We start from the raw sequence: 18,743 nt of genomic DNA, 5'->3' as shown, positions 1-18,743 counted from the left end.
GCTTAAAAAGACCAGAAGCCTTTGTGGTTGATAAGGCTGGTCAAATTCAGTTTAATCCTACCAAAGAACAATAAAGTAATATTTTTCTAGTTAATGCTATCTTGGCATTTCTAATTGAGGAAGAATTCTGGTAAAGACCAGGTTATGTGTTCATAGACAGGCAGACCTCACCTCAGCCCTCTTCCTTCAAGCATTGGAATTTTTAAGCATCACCATGTGCAGTCAGGTTTGTTCAGTGAAGTATGTCAAATGCTTTCCCAGGCTCTGCTAGCAAGAGTGAAATAGTGCTGCAAGAGTTGTCTCTCCCGGCTTAAAAGCCTTGTAGCCTTAGGGCTTGTCCCTGCTGGAGGGAGAAGAGGGAAGAAATGACAATAAAGGGGGATTCAATTCTGCTCTTTTTAGATTTGACTTTGTAGTCTGACATGTTACCAAGATGATTTACCAGCTGCCTTTATTGATGCAGGAATTTTGCTGGTGATTCTTGGCAGTTTTACCTTCTGTAAAAAACCTTAACTCTTGCTGTGTGCTGTAGAGGGTAATAATGCTGGATAGTGTGATGAATTTTTTTGTCAGAATATTTACATCAGAATATTTCTGTTTTGCCAGTACCATATACTTTTGGCTTATGGATTTTAACCAGTATATTTCAGCGTTGAAGCCCTTCTGTTGACATACAGGAAGTCATAAGTTTGGTTAAACAAAAGCAAGAATATATGGGGATATGTAAAAGTCAGTGTACAAGCTTTCAAAGATGGCTCATCTCACTGCAGCCTTTTCAGCACCCTGTAGGAGGGCCAGGGGAGACATAAAATGGGTTTAGGTGAACCTGTTTTCCACCTTATTTCTTGTTGCGAAGAAGTAGAGCAGGCTTAGCAGGCCCTGTCAAAACATCTGTACAGTAACTGGAAGAAAACTTTTTCTTAAAACTTGGTGATTTTTACCTTTTTGAGATCTATTTTTATCATCCTGTTAGGTGGCAGCCTTTTAAGAGCAGTCATTTATATTGGATTTTACATGTTGTACCTGGTTCCTAGCAGACCTAGGTTTTGGGAAGAAGGATATTAATTTGATTACTCCCTGGACGATTCTTTTGTAATCAGAAGTCTCCACAGAGATAGAGCTGAAGTAAAACTAGAGTGATAAGGTTTCTGGACTACTTTGGATGCGAGATAAACACACCATACTATGGAAATAAAAAATGGACCTAGGTTTGAGGATGGATGCTTTTGGGTAGAAAGGTGTGTCCTCTCAAAAAAAAAAAAAAAAAAAGAAAAAAAAAAAAAAAAATATCTCAAGAGATAACTTCAGAGAATTGTAGCAAGGAATAACAAGAACTTAGTTGTTTATCCTGCATAATGATCCACTTGTCTAGAGAACTTTAAAATAAAATTGAATTTAAAAAATGCATCTGTACTGGGTCTGACCACTGATTATTTTTGTTGACAAACTTATCTCTAGTTCTGGCCAGTAACATATACTAGTGAGAAAACATACAGGAGTGGATAAGCTTCATTCCTGGCAATCAGTGGGCTGGAACACTTGAGCCAAAAAATGCAATAGGATTGTCATGCTTCATAGACCTCTTTCTACGCACAGACTTGTCTTTTAAATGCATATATACACCTGAAATTAATGACATCCTGAGTCAGTGACTGCAGAATGTGGTGTTTGTTTTAAAGTCTCCTCCCAGATACTGCCATGTACTTCTGTTACTCTGCTGCTCCACAATATGGGAATATCAACAGATATCTCCATGAAGCTACTATATAAATATTCATGTTCCTTCCTAATTATTCTTGCCATTTTATTTCCCCTTTGATTAACGCTGAGCTAAAATTCTGAAACAGCTATCCATGTTTGACTCCAAGATTTTTTTTTAATTTTTGTTTTCCAGTGGTGATACAGAATTTAGGGTTTGTCACTGAGCACATGCATTGAGTGGCCTAACACTTCATATACAGTCATTGCACTTACAATGAGCTCTCCTGCCAGCTCATTTCCTTGGTCCTTTAATTGTTCTGCAGGTGGTTATAGTCATTTGAATTGCAACTAACAGGAACTTTTTATTGTTCAGTAATGACCTGGAAGAGGAGGTGGACTATTTGGCTCCCAGCACAGACATTTATGCTGCTACAGTCACAAACTCACCTAAAAATTGAATAGAATGAATTGAATAATAAGTCTACTGAATGAATAGATTTTGGAAGCTACTAATCTAAGAGATCTGCCATATTTGATGAAGAACTGTGCCTGTAAAGAAAGCAAAGAACCTCATCAAATGCTTTGGAAATTCAGTTACTGTTTTAATACCCTGATCCATGTTCACATAATTTTTGATTTCTTCATAAGATGATAATATTTTTCCATGGCATGACTTTTTTCCACAAAAGTTGTGTCTATGGTTTACTAATTTTGTTATTTATTACTAGCCTCTATTCAACATGGAAGTCAGATTTAGTGGTCTGCAATTCTTTAGTTCCCCAGGGCTCTATGATAAAAATTGATGTTGTATTTTCATCCTCTGTTTGTTTGATAACAAGGCTGGAGTCAGCAATAGTTATACACCACAATTGTTTGTCTATTTATGTTGGATTGTCTGGGAAATACTGGGTTTATTAAAAGAAAAAAAAAAGTCAATAGGCTATTAATGGCAGAAAATAGAGAATTCCAGTAGAATCTATCATGCAGATTATCTGTGATCTCCAAATTACAAAGTCCCTAAGCTTTAGGTAGCTGAAGATAGGAACAGGGAATACAGTGGGAAGTATCACTGTGCACTTGCCCTGGTTTTGGTCTCTTCTCTGGTTATGTGGTGTTGGTCACTGCTGAGAGTTCAATGGAAATACTTAATTTAGCTCTTCTGCTTCTGAAGTGGTGTCTTTTCATTTTGATCATGTATCAGCCAAGCAGACTTTGTGGCAAACATCCTACTTCTGGTGTTTGAAAGAAATATTTGAATAGCAGCTTTCATACTTCAGTAAGCTATTTCTGAAACTTGGGGTTTGGGTTTTTGTTTGTTTGGCTTGGTTTTTGTTTATTTGTCTTTTTTTGGTTTTGGTTTTGGTTTTGTTTGGTTTTGGGTTTTGTTTGTTTGTTTGTTTGTTTTTACTTTATCTTAGTATTTACATGCACTTAGCCTGAATTAGTGCTCATTTCTGTTTCTCTGATGTGGACACCACCCTGTATATTTAAAGAATGTATGTCTTACTGCTAACAGCATCTGGGTTTTTTTCTTATTAAAAACCAGGTGTCTTTCCCTTCTTCATAGTTCCCTTTTTTTAAAAGGAGATGTCTCCTCCCTGTGTCTTCTGTCCTGTCAGGTGCTCCGATTCTTCCATACCCATCACAGGTGCTGTCTGAGTCTTTCTTGGCAGCCAGTACGTCCGTGTGGTTCTATTCATGACTTCCCCTTGTCCTTATGCTGGACAATCCCTTTCACATTTAAGCTCTAATGAAATGGTTCTGATTTATTTTAGCAGAAGGCAGTCCTTCATGGATAAAGTTAATCAGTTCCAAAAATGTCACCCATTGCTAATAGATTTCAGGTCATAGTTTCCTGGATCCTGCTTCTTGAAGGTGGGTAAGAATTTGTCCTTGTCAGTCCTCAGAAACTACTGTCAAGCACCAGGACCTTGCAAATATTGTTGAGTGTGACCTCACAATGACATCACAAGCTTCCTCAGTGCCCTCTGATGTGATCCATCCAATCCCATGGGCTTGTGCTGTGTTTATTCCATTTGCTGTGATATGTCCACCTAAGTGGTCCCTGACTCACCTGTATGGTGGATATTTCTTCCCTCCTGCTGACTTTGCCCCTAGGCTCAGGGACCTGGGAGGTGTGACAGCAAACCTTGCAAGTAAAGACTGAAGGAAATCATATGTTGAGTGTCTCAGTCTCTTCTGTGTCCTTTGACACTAAGTTGCATCTCTTTTATCAGTTTAGTCTTCCTTTAGCCTACAAGCTCTTCTCATTGCCCTTCCTATCTTATGGATTTCAACTCCATTAAAGCTTTGCCTTTAATTCTCTCTGCGTGGTCTCAGGCAATATTTCTACACTCCTCCTAGGTAGCCAGTCCATACATCTACCTTCCCTGCTCTTCCTTCTGGAGTTCTTGGTGCAGCCAGGTGGGTTTTCTTCCATGTGTCTTTGACTTACTGCATGTGGGAATGGATGGTTCCTGTGTTTTGGGGAGGTTGTCCTGGAAGATGCCATTCCCAGGTCCTTTTTGACGAAGCTGTAGCACCTGAAATCATTAACTTCTTATGATAGATATTAGGAAACACGTAAATTCTCTGGACCCGCTCCAGCACCTCAATGTCCTTCCTGAACTGAGGGGCCCAGAGCTGAACACAATACTCAAGGTGCGGCCTCACCAACGCAGAGTACAGGGGAAGGATCACTTCCCTGCTCCTGCTGGCCACACTGTTCTTGATGCAGGCCAGGATGCCATTGGCCTTCTTGGCCACCTGGGCACACTGCTGGCTCATGTTCAGCTTCCTGTCAATCAGCACCCCCAGGTCCCTTTCCACCTGGCTGCTCTCCAACCACTCTGTCCCCAGCCTGTAGCGCTGCAGGGGGTTGTTGTGGCCAAAGTGCAGGACCCGGCACTTGGCCTTGTTGAACTTCATCCCATTGGAGTCAGCCCAACTCTCCAGTCTATCCAGGTCCCTCTGCAGAGCCCTCCTGCCTTCTGGTAGGTTGACACTCCCTCCCAACTTGGTGTCATCAGCAAATTTGCTGATGATGGACTCATAATGTGTGAAAGAGCCAAAAGGGAAATAAAACTGCCTGATGGGCAAAACCGTTGATGACTACAGGTGTAGAACTCTGAGAAGAGGCTGTTTGGTGTATGGCTCACAGGGGCTGCACCTGGTTATACAAGACCAAAGCAGTGTGAGTTGTTAAAAAAAAAAAATCTGTATTCAGTATTTCTAAAAATACGCATTTATGATGCATTACCTGCAGTAGTCTCTTTTTATACTTTTAGCTCAAAACCACTAAGAATCAATGCAGGTTTTGCTTTATGAAGTTACTTTCACAGTAGAACACTCCAAATCCTCATCTGCCATTTCTATTCCTGTATTTTGCTGCATTTGGGTCATGCTTAGTGCACTTTAGATTGAGATTGAAGTCAAGTAGCATTCTCTTAAAGTATCTTTTAAGTGATGCACTGTGAAACCCCCTCTCTCTCCTATTAACAAACTTGCAATACTGTGGAGCCCTTAAGCCAGGGATGATCATAGTGCTGATCAGATTTCATGCCAGGGTAATTAACAGTGTTGGCTGTAAGAAAGGATCAGAGCTCAACATGCTTTGCTCCAGGCTTGATGTGCTGTTATTATCCAACCCATGGAAGAGTTGCTTACAAATTATTCTTACTGACCCAGAAGGTTGTAGTCTTATTACTCTATTTAAACTAGATTTTTTTTTTTGACAGCTACTTTTGAAAAAGGTTGCAGGAATTTTATCCTGAATAGTTTAACTGGGAGAAGAAACATCATTAATGTTTATGGCATGAGACAAATTAATCTCTTGTTGGATTTTTTTTTTCAATATGACGAGAGATAGCTGCTGTCTGCTCACCAGTGTGAGCCAGAATTTCAGCTGTATCACCCACACACACCTGTCAGTATGATCATGGCAGAACAAATATTTTTAAGTGTTTTTTCCTTCTGTGGATTATCCAGTTTGAGTTTTCCTTTTTAAGGACATTATTGCTGTTACAGGGCATACTCCCTGGGCCATACAAATCTGTGCTTGAATAATTGGATCTGTTGCCATGGGTCACCTTTTGACTTCAAACAGAACTGGCAATAAGCTTTTGTTGAAAAAATAACTCTTCCTTGCTTGAGTACAATGCTGCTTGTATTTTTGGACAATTGTTTTTGCATCTCCTCTTATAAAACAGAAGTGAATGAGGATTATTGGCTTGTTTTTAAAAATTGTACAGGTAATTGTGAAGGGTGCTTGTTTTATTTTTCAATTAATTTTAGTTAAAAAAGAGGAGAGAATTCTTGCCAAAAATAAAGACTTCTAACTTTACTAAGAATACACACATGCAGAGCCGTTAGGAAAGATATTTTTCCTGTCATAGTTTGATAGTGACAGCTCGGACCCTTTGTATGGTCCAAATGCTATTAAAAATGTTGAATTGTGTAGAAAATATTTGGTGCTGGACTGGAGTCAAAAAGTACTGAAATCTTTAGTTGTAACTAATTACTCAGGGTATGAAATAAGGCAGATAAGTCTTGGCTTCTCATTTGAAATGGACAGTCTTATTACTCTGGGCAAATAACATGAATTTAATATGTTCTCTTACACTGAGTAGTTACTTGTCCAGTCAATCTTGTTGTAGCTAAGAAGATTGAATAGAAAGGCTCTGGAGTAAAGCCTACTTTCTTCAGGAATGTGATTAGTTCCTTAATTATAGCACTGAACAAATTACATATTTGATACTGTTGTAAGAAAAAGGATTTCAGTAATTACTCTTGATATCTATGTCATTGGAAGTGGAGTATTAGGGACTTGGTTTCATTTCACATGGTACCTTGGGAAAATCTTTTATTCAAGTGCCACATAGTACACTGGAACTGTTCTGTAACAAAGAAAACTAATTTTATAGTGTGCACATAAATCTTTGTGCACCTCAGTGAGAGCTGGGGTTGGGAATCAGGTGAATTATAGTGGTCACACTAAATCAGGAAGGCTTTCCACTGCAGATTATCAGCTGCCTTACTGCTGGCAAGAGTCCTAGAGGGAAAAGAATGCTTTTAAATTGTAATTAGCCATAATTGAGAGAGCATCTCCTTGTGGTCAGGAAAGATTTGAATTCTGAGCATTAAAGCAAAACCTAGCATTTTCTGTTAGCATTTCAGGTCCCAGTAGTGAAAACTACAGAGAAAATGGATCCTTCGTCTCTTTAGTGTTGGTTGCTAGCATTTAAAATGATAAGTTTTGAGGGAGAAATAATTCACCCAAAGAGTACAAAGAAGCTGACAGAGGCACCAGGTGTGTTATCTGTAGCTGGATTTACTTACCTCTTTGTGTGTGCATTTGAAATGAGATGACCAAGTTCTGAACATGACCTCTTACTCAACAAAAATGTACAGCGCAGCACCTGGAGTATATTTAAATTCTGTCTTAAACCTTGACTTCAGTGGAGAGGCAGTCTGAGCGATTTCCTGCAGCTGTTTGTGTAACCCTTCAGGTGCTGACTTGCAGCATAGAAATTCTGGGGCAGATGGAGGAAACATTCTGTCAAATAAGTTGTTATTCGAATGTGAGACTAAAAAATTAAATAGACTTCTTATACTCTGTCTTGTTCATGTTAACCAGAACATACTGAGCTAGAGCATTCAAATAAATGTGCCTGATACAAGTTATAATGCAGTCCAGCTAAGTATGGGCAGGAACTTCAAGGTTTAATATCTGATGAGCAAGGCATGGTGGAAATACAGTATATCTGTGGGACTCAGCTCACTGCCTCAAGCTTCTTTCCAGTCACTTGATTATTACATTAGGTAAAGCCTGTCATGTTTGACAGTTTTATTACTGTTTGATAAACCCAAAATTATGCACAGCCTGGACTCTTTGGAGCAAATGTATCAAGCCATAACTTCCTCAACTGGTGCCCACTCAATGGAGATATAACGAGAATTGCCATATGGTGGCTGCTTAATTGTGAAGATGCTTTCTCACCTCCTCAGGGGGGAGAGGGTAGTGCATCCCATCCAAACTGCTTTTGTGCTGCTGGTCCACAGCACTGCCCTGCCCTGGTCCTGAAGGAGTCGCTTGCCCTCTCTCCTCCCTGTGACGTGCAGAGTGTGTCACCAGAATGCAGAAGGCCTAGAGACCTGGGGGACGTCACCACTTTAAACCAAAACAGGAAAGAAGAGGGCTTCGGCTTCATCTCCCTCTATGGGAGATTCCCCTTTCCCAGAGAAGTGAATTTATTTTAGCCACCTGGCTGCCCTAGCTTTCCTGCCCTGTGGTGTTTATTATAGATTCAACTTTTTCAGTGTTGGATAAGTGAAAATATAGGCAAGAATCTTGTGATTAAAAAAAAAAAAAAAAAGCAGTATTCCTTTAATCCTCCTGTTATCCCCAGTGTTGGGTCTTTGTGCAAACCTTGCCCTGAATTTGGATTGTGATGCTTTCAGAAGTATGGTAGATGTGTCTTGTGCTCCCAAGGGCACTAATAATATAATGTAGTCACATAGCCTTGCAGATTACTTCAGGAATGGAAGTGGGTAAAGCTTGTAGCTACTGTAAAAATAGAAAATGCTGTTGCAGCGTAGGTTTACGCTGTTTGTTAGTGTATAATAGAGGCTTTTCTGCTGTCTGCTGAAGGGAAAGAAAAACAAAACAACTTAGCTGATCAATCTGCCCTTCTTGAGTTGGCTGTTCACTTCTCTTTCAGAATCCCTGTTTTGTAAGTCAACTACTATAATCTTGTATTGATATGGATGGTCCATAAAAAATAAGGTTTCATAGGTAACAAATCCAGTATTAACATTAGATTTACTTAGATTTCTTAAAAAAGAAATGCCCAGTTTTGTAATCTGTTTCTGTCTGTTTTGCCTACTCTAGACTTAGTAGCCAGTCTCAGCTATGACCTTGATGATGTAAAACCATACACATGAGCAAACAGCTGACAGTGTTTTGTGGGAAGAAAAAAAAATTCTCATCCATCTTCCTAAGGGTTAGATTCAGTTTACTGCAGTAGTCATAATAAATTGATGATTTAAAATAAGGAGCAGCCCTAAATTCAGTATTGAAAGTATGTAAACAGCATGCTATCTATCTGAAGGACTGTCTCCTTGTAACAAAAGAACAGGACTTGCTAGAAAAGGAAGCTGCAAATGAAAACAGAGCTCCTAACTTATTTCTCGGCTTTGCTAGTGCTGTACCCTCTCAAATAATGAGAAAAATGCATGCACTATAAAGCAATTATAATAGATGAATGATAATACAACTGTGAGCTTCATACCACTTTAAACATGAAATAAAATTTAAAATACAGTTTATGAACAATTTTATATGAATGGAGAAGAGAGATTCTGTTTTTTAATTTAACCGTCAGTTACGGTTTCAGGATAAATACTAAATTGAGACCTTCAGCATTGTACTGGTTCGGGTCCCTCATCTTGCAACAGCTCATTAGCTTCTCAGGAGCTTCTTAGGAGCTGGCTGTTGGAGTGTTTACAGGAATGCGATGGCAGCTGCCTTCGCTCTTAGAGGAATCAGTGCTGCTACATTTTGGTCTGAGCACACAAGTACAGTGCTTAAAATCCAGAGGGTACTGTTGTGTCCTTGGTAAATGCAGGTGCAAGATGGTTGACCTGGGGAAACTGTATGAAGATAGAGTGTCACGATATGCAGCCACAATACCTCTTACTTTTTCTGAAGCTTAGGTGCTGGTATGCTGGGTAAGTTAGGGATTCAGGATGACATGAGAAGCACTTCTGTTGGCTCAAGGTCTTAAATTGCCCTCTTAAGTATCTTTCTGTAGAGGTGCAATCCTTTTTCAGTTCTTGCATTTTTGTTTGGTGGCTGGATTACTCTTCCAGGAGAAGGAGACTCCAGTCTTGCCTCTTTTTAGCCTGAAGAAATTTGAGTCCACATCTGCATCTTCAGCAGTTACTAACAGGGAGTCTGTACAGTCATCCCACCCTTGGAGCACATATCCATGATCACGACTGTGGGGCCCCAGGACATCTGTAAGAGCAAGTCAATGAACAGAGTCCGAAGCTGTAAGAGCAGAAATTTCCTCAAGTCAAGGAGCACTCCAGCCCAGATTCCCAGCTTCTTGTCCAGAAGTGTCCCCCATAAAAGAGCTTCTCTCTGATGTGGCTGGTGCACAGCTTTGTGATTGAGGGATTAGGGATCTTGACATGGCACATGCTCCAACTGTGTTGATCTTCTAGGGGTGGAGAGGGAGTAGTACTAATTCACATCCTAAGTATGCAGGCTAATAGTCAGAAGAAACATTACTCACCCTGTTCCTCAATTAGATCACTCCTGTGCCTTTTGAAAGGTTTCGTCTTGCTCCAGTGATGAGTCACTCCTGGTTTTGCTCAATAATGCTGGTGCTGATTTGGGAATGGAAAGTTTTTATTCATGGACTGATCTGAAGGTGTTTTTTCCTTTCACTCATGAGTTCCTCAAGGAAAGGGGAAACAAACAGAGCTGCTCTTCCCTGCAGCACTGCCCAGATAAGTTGTTGCCAGCCCTTCACAGATCTGTACACGCTTGTTACTCTTGCCCATACAATAACTCTTTACAGGGGTCAGGGAAAGTGATGTGAAGTGTCTAGAGGCAAGACTTGCTTAAGGATGCTACCCTGTTATTCCTGCAAATCTTCTGCCAACGTGCCATCCTCTCAGCTCTACCAGTAAGAATTCAAAATATTTTTTTAAGTGACTTTGTTTACTAACTTGGTGCATAGTGTGTTGCTGCAGCTGGCCTGCAGGCTACACCTGAATGGGCACTGTGCTAATATGTGGGCAGGACTGCACCCAGGGGATGAAGCTAGAGGCTGAAACATATTTAAATCCTCTTTGTCACAGACCCTTCTGTACTTTGAATCCACTCATACCAGTCTTCAATAGCTTGAAGCTTTTGCCTGAACACTGACCCTCTTTTTTAAAACTGAAGAAAGTTCCTGGAAATTCAGGCATATTATTTTCCTTTTTTGGTGCCTAAAACCTAGAGGGAAAACAGTAGTCTAAAATTCAGCTTCAAACACAAGGAAAATACGTTTATGGTTTCCTGGCATGTGGTTTGCCCACCACTGGATGTCAGTGCTGCTCCACTGAGGAAAGGCTCTTCCCTGCTTCCTTCCCTGTAGATGTGAAGGAAATGAGAGCTGAGGCTCCTGGCTTTTGTCGTTCAGATACCTGGGCAACATTCATGTTTATTGGGAAAATAAACTGCCACAGAGATTAAAAAATTCATTAATTGCACATATCTGAAACAACTACTATGTTTCAAATCTCCAGTTCTCCACACAAGATGAGAGAGAAGATTGTGCATGGGAGTTACTGCAGTCTCTCAGAGCTTATGGGCTTGACGATTCAGTCTGTGGACTGTCTAATGAGTGAAATAAAGCCTCTGGAAAAAAACTAAAAGCATGCTCTTACTGGAGATATAAATTTAGTGCTTCGCTGCTTGCAAATGGCACATGTAGCAACACATGATTTTTCAAGTTTAAAAAGTAAAATGTGTTGACAGATTTGAAGAGATTAAGTCGGATGCATAGCAAAAAGCCTTTCTAGACCTTTGGTTTTATGTTTTAAAAATGTATTAAATGCAGATCAAAAATTGCTTAAGTGTTATAAATTGTTCACAGATGTATTGTTACAGTCAGGATTTTGTACTTGGTTCAGCTTTTTTAAATTACGTAAAGCTACATACTCTCATTCTTATGCTCTTCACCGTTTTGTTGCTAAATATGACTAACCTTTACTGCAGGAAGTGGGAGAAATAAGCAACCAAAAGATTTGTGATCTTTTTCAGTGTTTGTTTTGGTTTTGCCCTTGAAGGCAATCTGAAACTGTGGTCTTTTTATTTGGAGAGCAAAACAGTTTCCTGGCTAAACTGCTGAAGGTGTAGATCAGGGCACAGGGCAAGGTGCATCAGATACTGCCTTCTCCTTTGAGGCAAAAGGTGTTATTCCACTACCTCTTGCACAGAGGTCTTGAATGGCATTCAGCTGCTGTTTTTTTGAATGTGTGACACCTCGTTGTCCTCCATTTTAACATAACCATATCACCAGAATTAATATATATGTGCAAAGCAACACAGTTCTGTTATAAATCTGCTATTAAACATATTAAATATTCCTTTTACACAGCCCACTTAACACACCTAGGTAGGATATCAGTTTTATCTCTGCAAATGGCTAAGTAAGTTGTTGACAGCTTAAGTGCTTATGCTACAAATGGTAGCACTGCGTCCTGTAATCAGCTGGAATCTTTGAGAGGGATCTGTGGAAGGAAGGCATCTGTGGCCTGAACCTTTTAAGCAGCCAGTCTAGCACTTGTATATTGGTAGCTTGTAACTATGATTAGCTGCATCTACTTCAGGCATCAAAACAATTGAGCTGGAGGACTTCAGTCAGTAAGTCATACTTTTAGTGATTGTGCTGTTTCAGATGTTGCTTACAGCTCACCTAAGAAAAGAAATACCTTATTGGATACAATTTTGTTGTAGACTGTTTTGATTCTGTAATTTTCTTTTCCCACAGGACTAAAATTAATAGTATGTTTCTACCAAATGCCTTTCGTTTTCTGTGAGGTGAGAAATAAATATTTATGCTGTTCTCTGACAATAAGTGAAATGTGTCCTTCTTCACCAAAGACACACTCTTTAAATACCTATAGATCTGTTAAGTGAGTTCTTTCCATGTTTAACTGAATGTAGTTTCAGAAACTTTGGTGATTTTTGATGATTAAGGCCATTCTTTTCAAACACAGGAATGTTTCTGTGCACTTAAGCTTATTGTGTATAGAGAATTGTAACTATGGAGGTTTGTGCATCCATAAGTTTAAAAGTTTTTATTTGTCACTAATAATTTCTTAATACATGAGAGATGTTGTTGAAAAGACTCTCTATTAAAGAGTTGCTGAAAGATGAAAAAAGGAAGGATTTTGCGCATTGAAATCAAAAGTGCTATGTCTGTGTGTTTGGTGATAGGAATTGAATTATTATAGTTGGAAAAGGGGCTAGTGATCAGCTGGGGAAACTTCCAGTTAAGGAAATACTTAGACTGATTGTAATTAGGGAGACTGTGAACAGGAAAAAATACCCAAGTCCAGGTCCACAGAGAAATAAAAATGCAAAATGTTTTAAATGAATACAGAGTTTCATGGCACACCAAGCTGAGGCACAACCCATTGATAGAGATACTTCAATTGAAAAAGTTTAATAGAAATTAACATAGGCAATAGTTACACTTCCTATGTCACTCTTTCTGACACTGGGTAGTCTTGCACACTCCGTTGATGCAATTGTGATATGTCATGTTGGCTACTAGAAATTTGTATGTTATAGCCAGATGTGTGCTAAATTGAACCTGTTACTTGAATTCCTATTTAATGCATTTGTAGAGTTAGAAACTTAACTTTGATCAAAATATGTGATCTTTGTTATTGTGATAGTGTTTTTGTCAAATTTTATATAGGCATTACACTTCCAAATAATTTATAAATTCTTGTCTTTTTCTAAAATTTGGCAGCACTTCAGTGTTCAGTTTCTCACTTTATTCCTTTGAGTTTTCTGCTGTGTTTTTGTTTGGTTTCTTCTCTCTTGTCTTGTTTTTGTTTTTGTTTTTTTTCATCCATGTCTTTTCATATCTCTCATGAAAGGAGCCCATTGAAGAAATTGGGCCAGATTTGAAACTTGTGCTTGGCAGTATGTATATATATATATTTTTTTTTAATTTTTGTTTGTATTCTGTTTGAAAGAGAAATGTATGATTGCAAAAATTTAGCCAAAGCTGTTAACTTCCCACATATGGTGAAACACATGACTTAGCATTTTGATTAAGGGAATGGAGGGCAGAATGGATTTTATAAGGTTGGGGGTTTTTTAGCTAGTAGTTATATCTAAAGGTTTAACCATGGACAATGGATAGTAAAAATCACATTTTCTCTGCCATGGGATTACATGTTTTCCATGAGTAACTATGCTTTTCTGATGGTATTTGCAAAAGGAAATGGTTCTTTGCAGAGCAGATGACATGAGCATTTCATGTGCTGCTGCTGTTCTTCTAGAAAGTTTACTTATTATGTTTAAATCTATTTTATTATGAAAGAGCAGAAATTAATGCGTTTTGCCTTGCCATAACAATGTAACTTTGCTAATTATGCAGATTCTGCATGTGGACTGTGTAAAACAAACAGAAATACTTTTATATAGAGTCCTTCTACTGGGTAAACATGATTTAAAGGGCCTTAGGAAGAAATAGCGTGTCCTTATTGTGTACGTGATGCAGTTGGTGAGCGAAATAAGCAGCCCATCCTGAAGTGTGATGTTTTGAGGAGGACACTGATCACAGCTGCAGTCTGGGTCTTTTCTTCCACTATTCTCTACTGGCTGCACAAGCAGCAAAGTGGTGGTGGTGGTTGTGACAGGGGTCTCTCGGTGGGGTCTGTGCAATACCAGCCACCTACACTGGAAGAAGCATGTAAATGTTGAGAAGAGCTGCATCACACCTCTTTCAGGAGGAAAAAAGGCTCTAGGTGGGAAGGAAGTTGCTCGTTGGGCCTCACACCTCTATGATGCACTTAAGCTGTATTACCATTTATATCCTGTTTCTCTTAAATTTGAAGGATAGCCATGAGTGAAGATGTCATTTGCACAGAGGTGTTGTTAAGCAGTTCTGTAATCATATTGTGAAAACTAATAAAAATCAAATCTTTTTACAGATGCAAATACTGGCATTATGATGATAACCTGCTCACCTCCAGCGTTGTCATTGTCTTCCATAATGAAGGATGGTCCACGCTCATGAGGACAGTCCACAGTGTCATTAAGAGAACACCAAGGAAATACCTGGCAGAAATTGTGCTGATTGATGATTTTAGCAACAAAGGTATATTTAGAATATTAACACACTACTTGTAGAAAAGGAAACTTTTTTATTTTTTTTAAATGGTTTTCTTTTGATTTATTACCTGCCATGTTGACTCTGGAAGGAATGTAGGTTGCCTTTTCAAAGTCCTTTGAGCTTTCAGTGAAGGGGAAGCTCTTGTAAAGGTGGCAATCCTTTGTCTGTATTCAGCTGTTTGAAATACAGGGTTTGTAGCAAGTTCTCTGCCACAGTTGTTGCATAGTATATAGAAGAAAGCTGGGATACCTAATACCCCTCTTAGCTCTTGTGAAAACAAGTAGTTTGAACAGTATCAAAGGTGTTTGAGCTAAACCTGTTAGGAATTATCCCTTTCTTTATTCCATATAGGAATTCAGATGTCTTAATGTTGTTTTTAACTATAATTAAAAGGTAATTAAGGATATCAAATTATCTGATTAATTTTCAATATATCCTTTTAGATTCTTAACATCCTTTTTAAATTAAACATCGTATTAAGCTGTTTATTGTTTCTTATTTAGGAGATGAACTTTTAAGGACTTAAGTGTGTTTTAATTACTGCCTTTCTTTGAGTCCTACATATCAACATAAGTCCAGAGATTTTCTTCATCCTTTCTGATTTACATTCTGGTCTTGGTTGTATAGTCAGGATGCCTGTATTCATATGTGATTCATATAAATGTAAACTGGTTTTTTTCCCTTTAATGGTGATAACTTCACCGTTAATGTAAGTCAAGGCTGAATACAGAGAAGAACTGAAAATGGTATCCTAGAGATATAGGTTGACTGATATAGAGGAAATCTGACTGATTTTAAACTTTGAACAAATTTCAAAAGAGTGCATCAAAGCTGCACATTCTGTAGGATTTTATTGCAGTGTAATTCTTGAATAGAAGTTGACAGAGAAAAAAAAGTAGACCCATAAATAAAAAGATAATTTTGAATGTGTAGAGTAACAGTCTCCTCTAGACAATGATGATGGCTTTAGGAGCACAGGCAAGTTTGGTCAGCAGCACAGGATACTCTCCTCTTTGTTTTTATGATGGCTAAACTGTGTAGTGGCATAGAAAACAGATGACTGTTCTGAAACTCTCATTTTTATTAAGTGATCTGGGCTTCTCCCAGTTCCAGCCTTGTGCCAGTTGTTTTCTGTGGATATATCCACTACAAATTTTAAAACTGAACTCATCACATAGCTGAGTTTACCTTTTTTTAAGTTACTATTAAAAATAGTTACTTTATGTCAATTCTCACATCGTACCTGTGGGTAGGTAGATATCATTTTCTGTTTGTTTTAACAGGAGAGGAAAAGTTCCCTGTATTGTAAACTTTACTACGGTTAGCTTAGTCTAATAAAGATTCTGAATGCTAAATTATAGTCTCCTGTATCCTTTAACAGCTATTGGGAATTTGGCTTAGATATACACACATGCTATAAAATGAAAATATCTTCTCTCATAAGGGATATAATTTTAATAATTCAGCCAGCAGACATATAGTGTGTTCTTGCTTTTCAGCTAGGATCACAGCTTTCCTTCAGAGCTATTCAAGGACTGAGTTAGCTGTATAAAGTAACTATGACACTGACTGTCTCTAGAAAACGTACCAGATTTTTTATTAATGATAGGGCTCAGTACCTGGGTTTCATGTGAGTTGTAGCTGACTCTTCAATGTATATATAGTTCATAGAATAAGTTTGTCTGGCATAAAAACTCATACTAGTTTTCCAATAGATGATTGTTAAATAAAAGCAATATTTTTAAAGAAATTTATTTTGAAATACAGAACTTTTTTGCTTTCTACTCATAAATGAATGGTTAGCAGATACAGCTAGCGTGGACCTAACATCCAGCAGACCCTTGCCTCTATATTTGCCACACTTCAGTTTCCCAAGTAACTTTCTTGAATCAGAAAATTCAATAAAGAGAGCTCAAGGTGCAGTTTTCCCAGGTATGAGTGACTGGAAGGCAAGCACAGGCTGGAATTGTTCTGAACACCTTGCTGCAACTGCGCTATTTAACTATAATGATTCTTCCAACTGCTTTAGGCTATTACTTGGTAAAAATAATTAACTTAATTTCAATAATTCAAATTGTGTTCTAGATGAAAAATGACCCAGAGAGTAGAATCTTGCTCCACTTCTTTCTTCCCAGAGAGAAGGATGAACTAGTATGGGCTGCAAAGCATGCCAAGCTGCCTGAAGACATCTCCAGTTGTTAGGAGAGCTGCAAAACACAAACTCCCTTAATCACATCAGAGCTGCTGGCAGCCTTTTGCTTTTCCAGCCAGAAGAAAAACCATGCTGATAGCACAGATACAGAATTTTCTCCTTCCCCACCTAGTTTCAGGCTGCACACTTCATATCTGCCTTTCCACCCAGCAAAGACCATCTTACACTCTTGGAGCCCAGTGTTGGACTGGGTAGATGTTTGCTCACACTCAGTGTGACTGTCCTTATTTCTTAGCTGCTGCCTTCTCCAGTGATATAAAATTAAAATGGAACACAGTGATTGCAAACACTTCTAAAGACTGGCTCATAGAAACCCCTGCCTGTCCTTCCTTTTGAGAAATCCTCTTTCATCAGAAGAGAGTTGCAGCTGCATAGAATCTTATATATGTCATGCCTTACACTTGGAAAATGTTCATTTCATTATAATTCTTTGTATAAAGTCAGTTGGGAGCAGTCTTTTTGCTGAATGACACTCTTTCCTTAATCTCTTCTGCAAACAGCGGGATTTGACTGTGGAGAACTGTGCAGAGATATGTGCTGAATCCTACTCTGGTGTTTTTTTCCTATTTCAGAGCACAAAGGGAACAGTAACAAAAAGATGATGCCTAGCTAAGTAAATGATGTTATCTCCATTTTCAGTGGAGACCCCTGTGTTAATTAGAGTCCAAGAAGAGTTGCAGCAGTGTCAGTGAGGCCACATTGTTGCACATGGTGGGGTTTTCCCAGTTTTTCTTGGGTTTCTTCATAAAACCAGTTTGTTTTTCTGTGAGTTTTAGTGTGTGAAGGAAACGGCTGTTCTGAAGAGGCGATGAGAATTCATAAAACTGTATTTTCTAAAGCTGCCTACAATTTCAGTGGTGTGTTAGGTCTTCAACCACTTGTTACCTATTTGGGTACCAGCTTGCTTTCTTTCTGGAGCACAGAGGTCAGTATCTCAGCTGGTACAGCGTTTGTAGTCTGTGCACCTGTAAAGAGTGACTGTGAGGTCAATACCAGTGTTCCTAGTAGAATTCAAAGGCTTTGTCTACCTTTTGTGTTTCCTTATTTTTTTCCTTATTGCTGTCTGTATTTTCCATTGATGGAGCATCCCATGAGATAACCAGAAGGGAAGTAATGAGAGTAGACAGGTAACAGTATTTTTATTAACTTGTTTAATGGTGCTTGCCGTGGGGAAACTGAAACATTGATCAGTGTTTGTGTTAGAGCCGAGAGCCCCACGTTAGTAGTATTACAGTTCAGGGTAGTCAAAGGCAGCTGCTTTAGAGGGGACTTCTGATACCATTTTTCTAGTTCTCAAACTAATGTCCATGAGTTGAGGGGAAAAAAAAACTCCTCTCCTTCTCCTCTTCCCTTCTAATCTGCAATACCTAAGATCCTGTGGAGAAACTATATGTTTTTAAAAGACACTGATTCATGCTTTAATCATGCACTCAGACATGAGAAAGGAACTCAAACAGGGGAAGACCAGATTGGTGGTTATAATATTTTGAAAGATAAAATATACATCTTTGAACAAAAAACAGGTTTCTGTAAGGCTGTTGACAGATATAATAAATACATGTTCTAGATGAACAAAATTTAATGCTGGCCAAACAGTATTTTTAACTGTAAAAGTACTGGGATTTTATACACTACTGTCATGCAGGCTTTGTAGTATGGGAAGGAGGAAAAATTCAGCTTTCCTGGGGGAAATAGCACTTGCTGCTAACCCTGGCACAGTTTCAGATAATGGACTGCACAGTCCTGAGACTTGTACTGTAGAAAAGCTTTGCACAATCAATATGACAGGTTTTTACAGCTCCCTGTGAGCCTTACATAGTTGAACGTTTGATAACTAAAACATTTGGCTCCATAGGCAGGAGAGCTGGAAATAACTTCAGGTTTTAAATCTTTAAAACATTCCTGACAGTCCTTCTGTA

At 38.8% G+C, this 18,743-nt stretch overlaps 1 protein-coding gene across 2 annotated transcripts in view; it reads left to right on the top strand.

Annotated features, from left to right (window-relative positions):
* GALNT7 (polypeptide N-acetylgalactosaminyltransferase 7) overlaps positions 1–18,743 on the top strand; it is a 94,281-nt gene that overhangs the window by 54,386 nt on the left and 21,152 nt on the right. For both annotated transcript variants that reach the window (XM_050338754.1, XM_050338753.1), the window contains exon 3: positions 14,431–14,597. In XM_050338754.1, the coding sequence (XP_050194711.1) occupies positions 14,431–14,597 (167 nt within the window). The remainder of the gene's footprint in view (positions 1–14,430; positions 14,598–18,743) is intronic.

This window comes from Myiozetetes cayanensis, unplaced genomic scaffold, assembly GCF_022539395.1.
Source record: "Myiozetetes cayanensis isolate MyiCay16 unplaced genomic scaffold, myiCay2020 scf7, whole genome shotgun sequence".
Classification (NCBI taxonomy): Eukaryota; Metazoa; Chordata; class Aves; order Passeriformes; family Tyrannidae; genus Myiozetetes; species Myiozetetes cayanensis.
The sequence above is the reverse complement of the archived record's forward strand: the minus strand, read 5'-3'. Positions and strand labels throughout refer to the sequence as shown.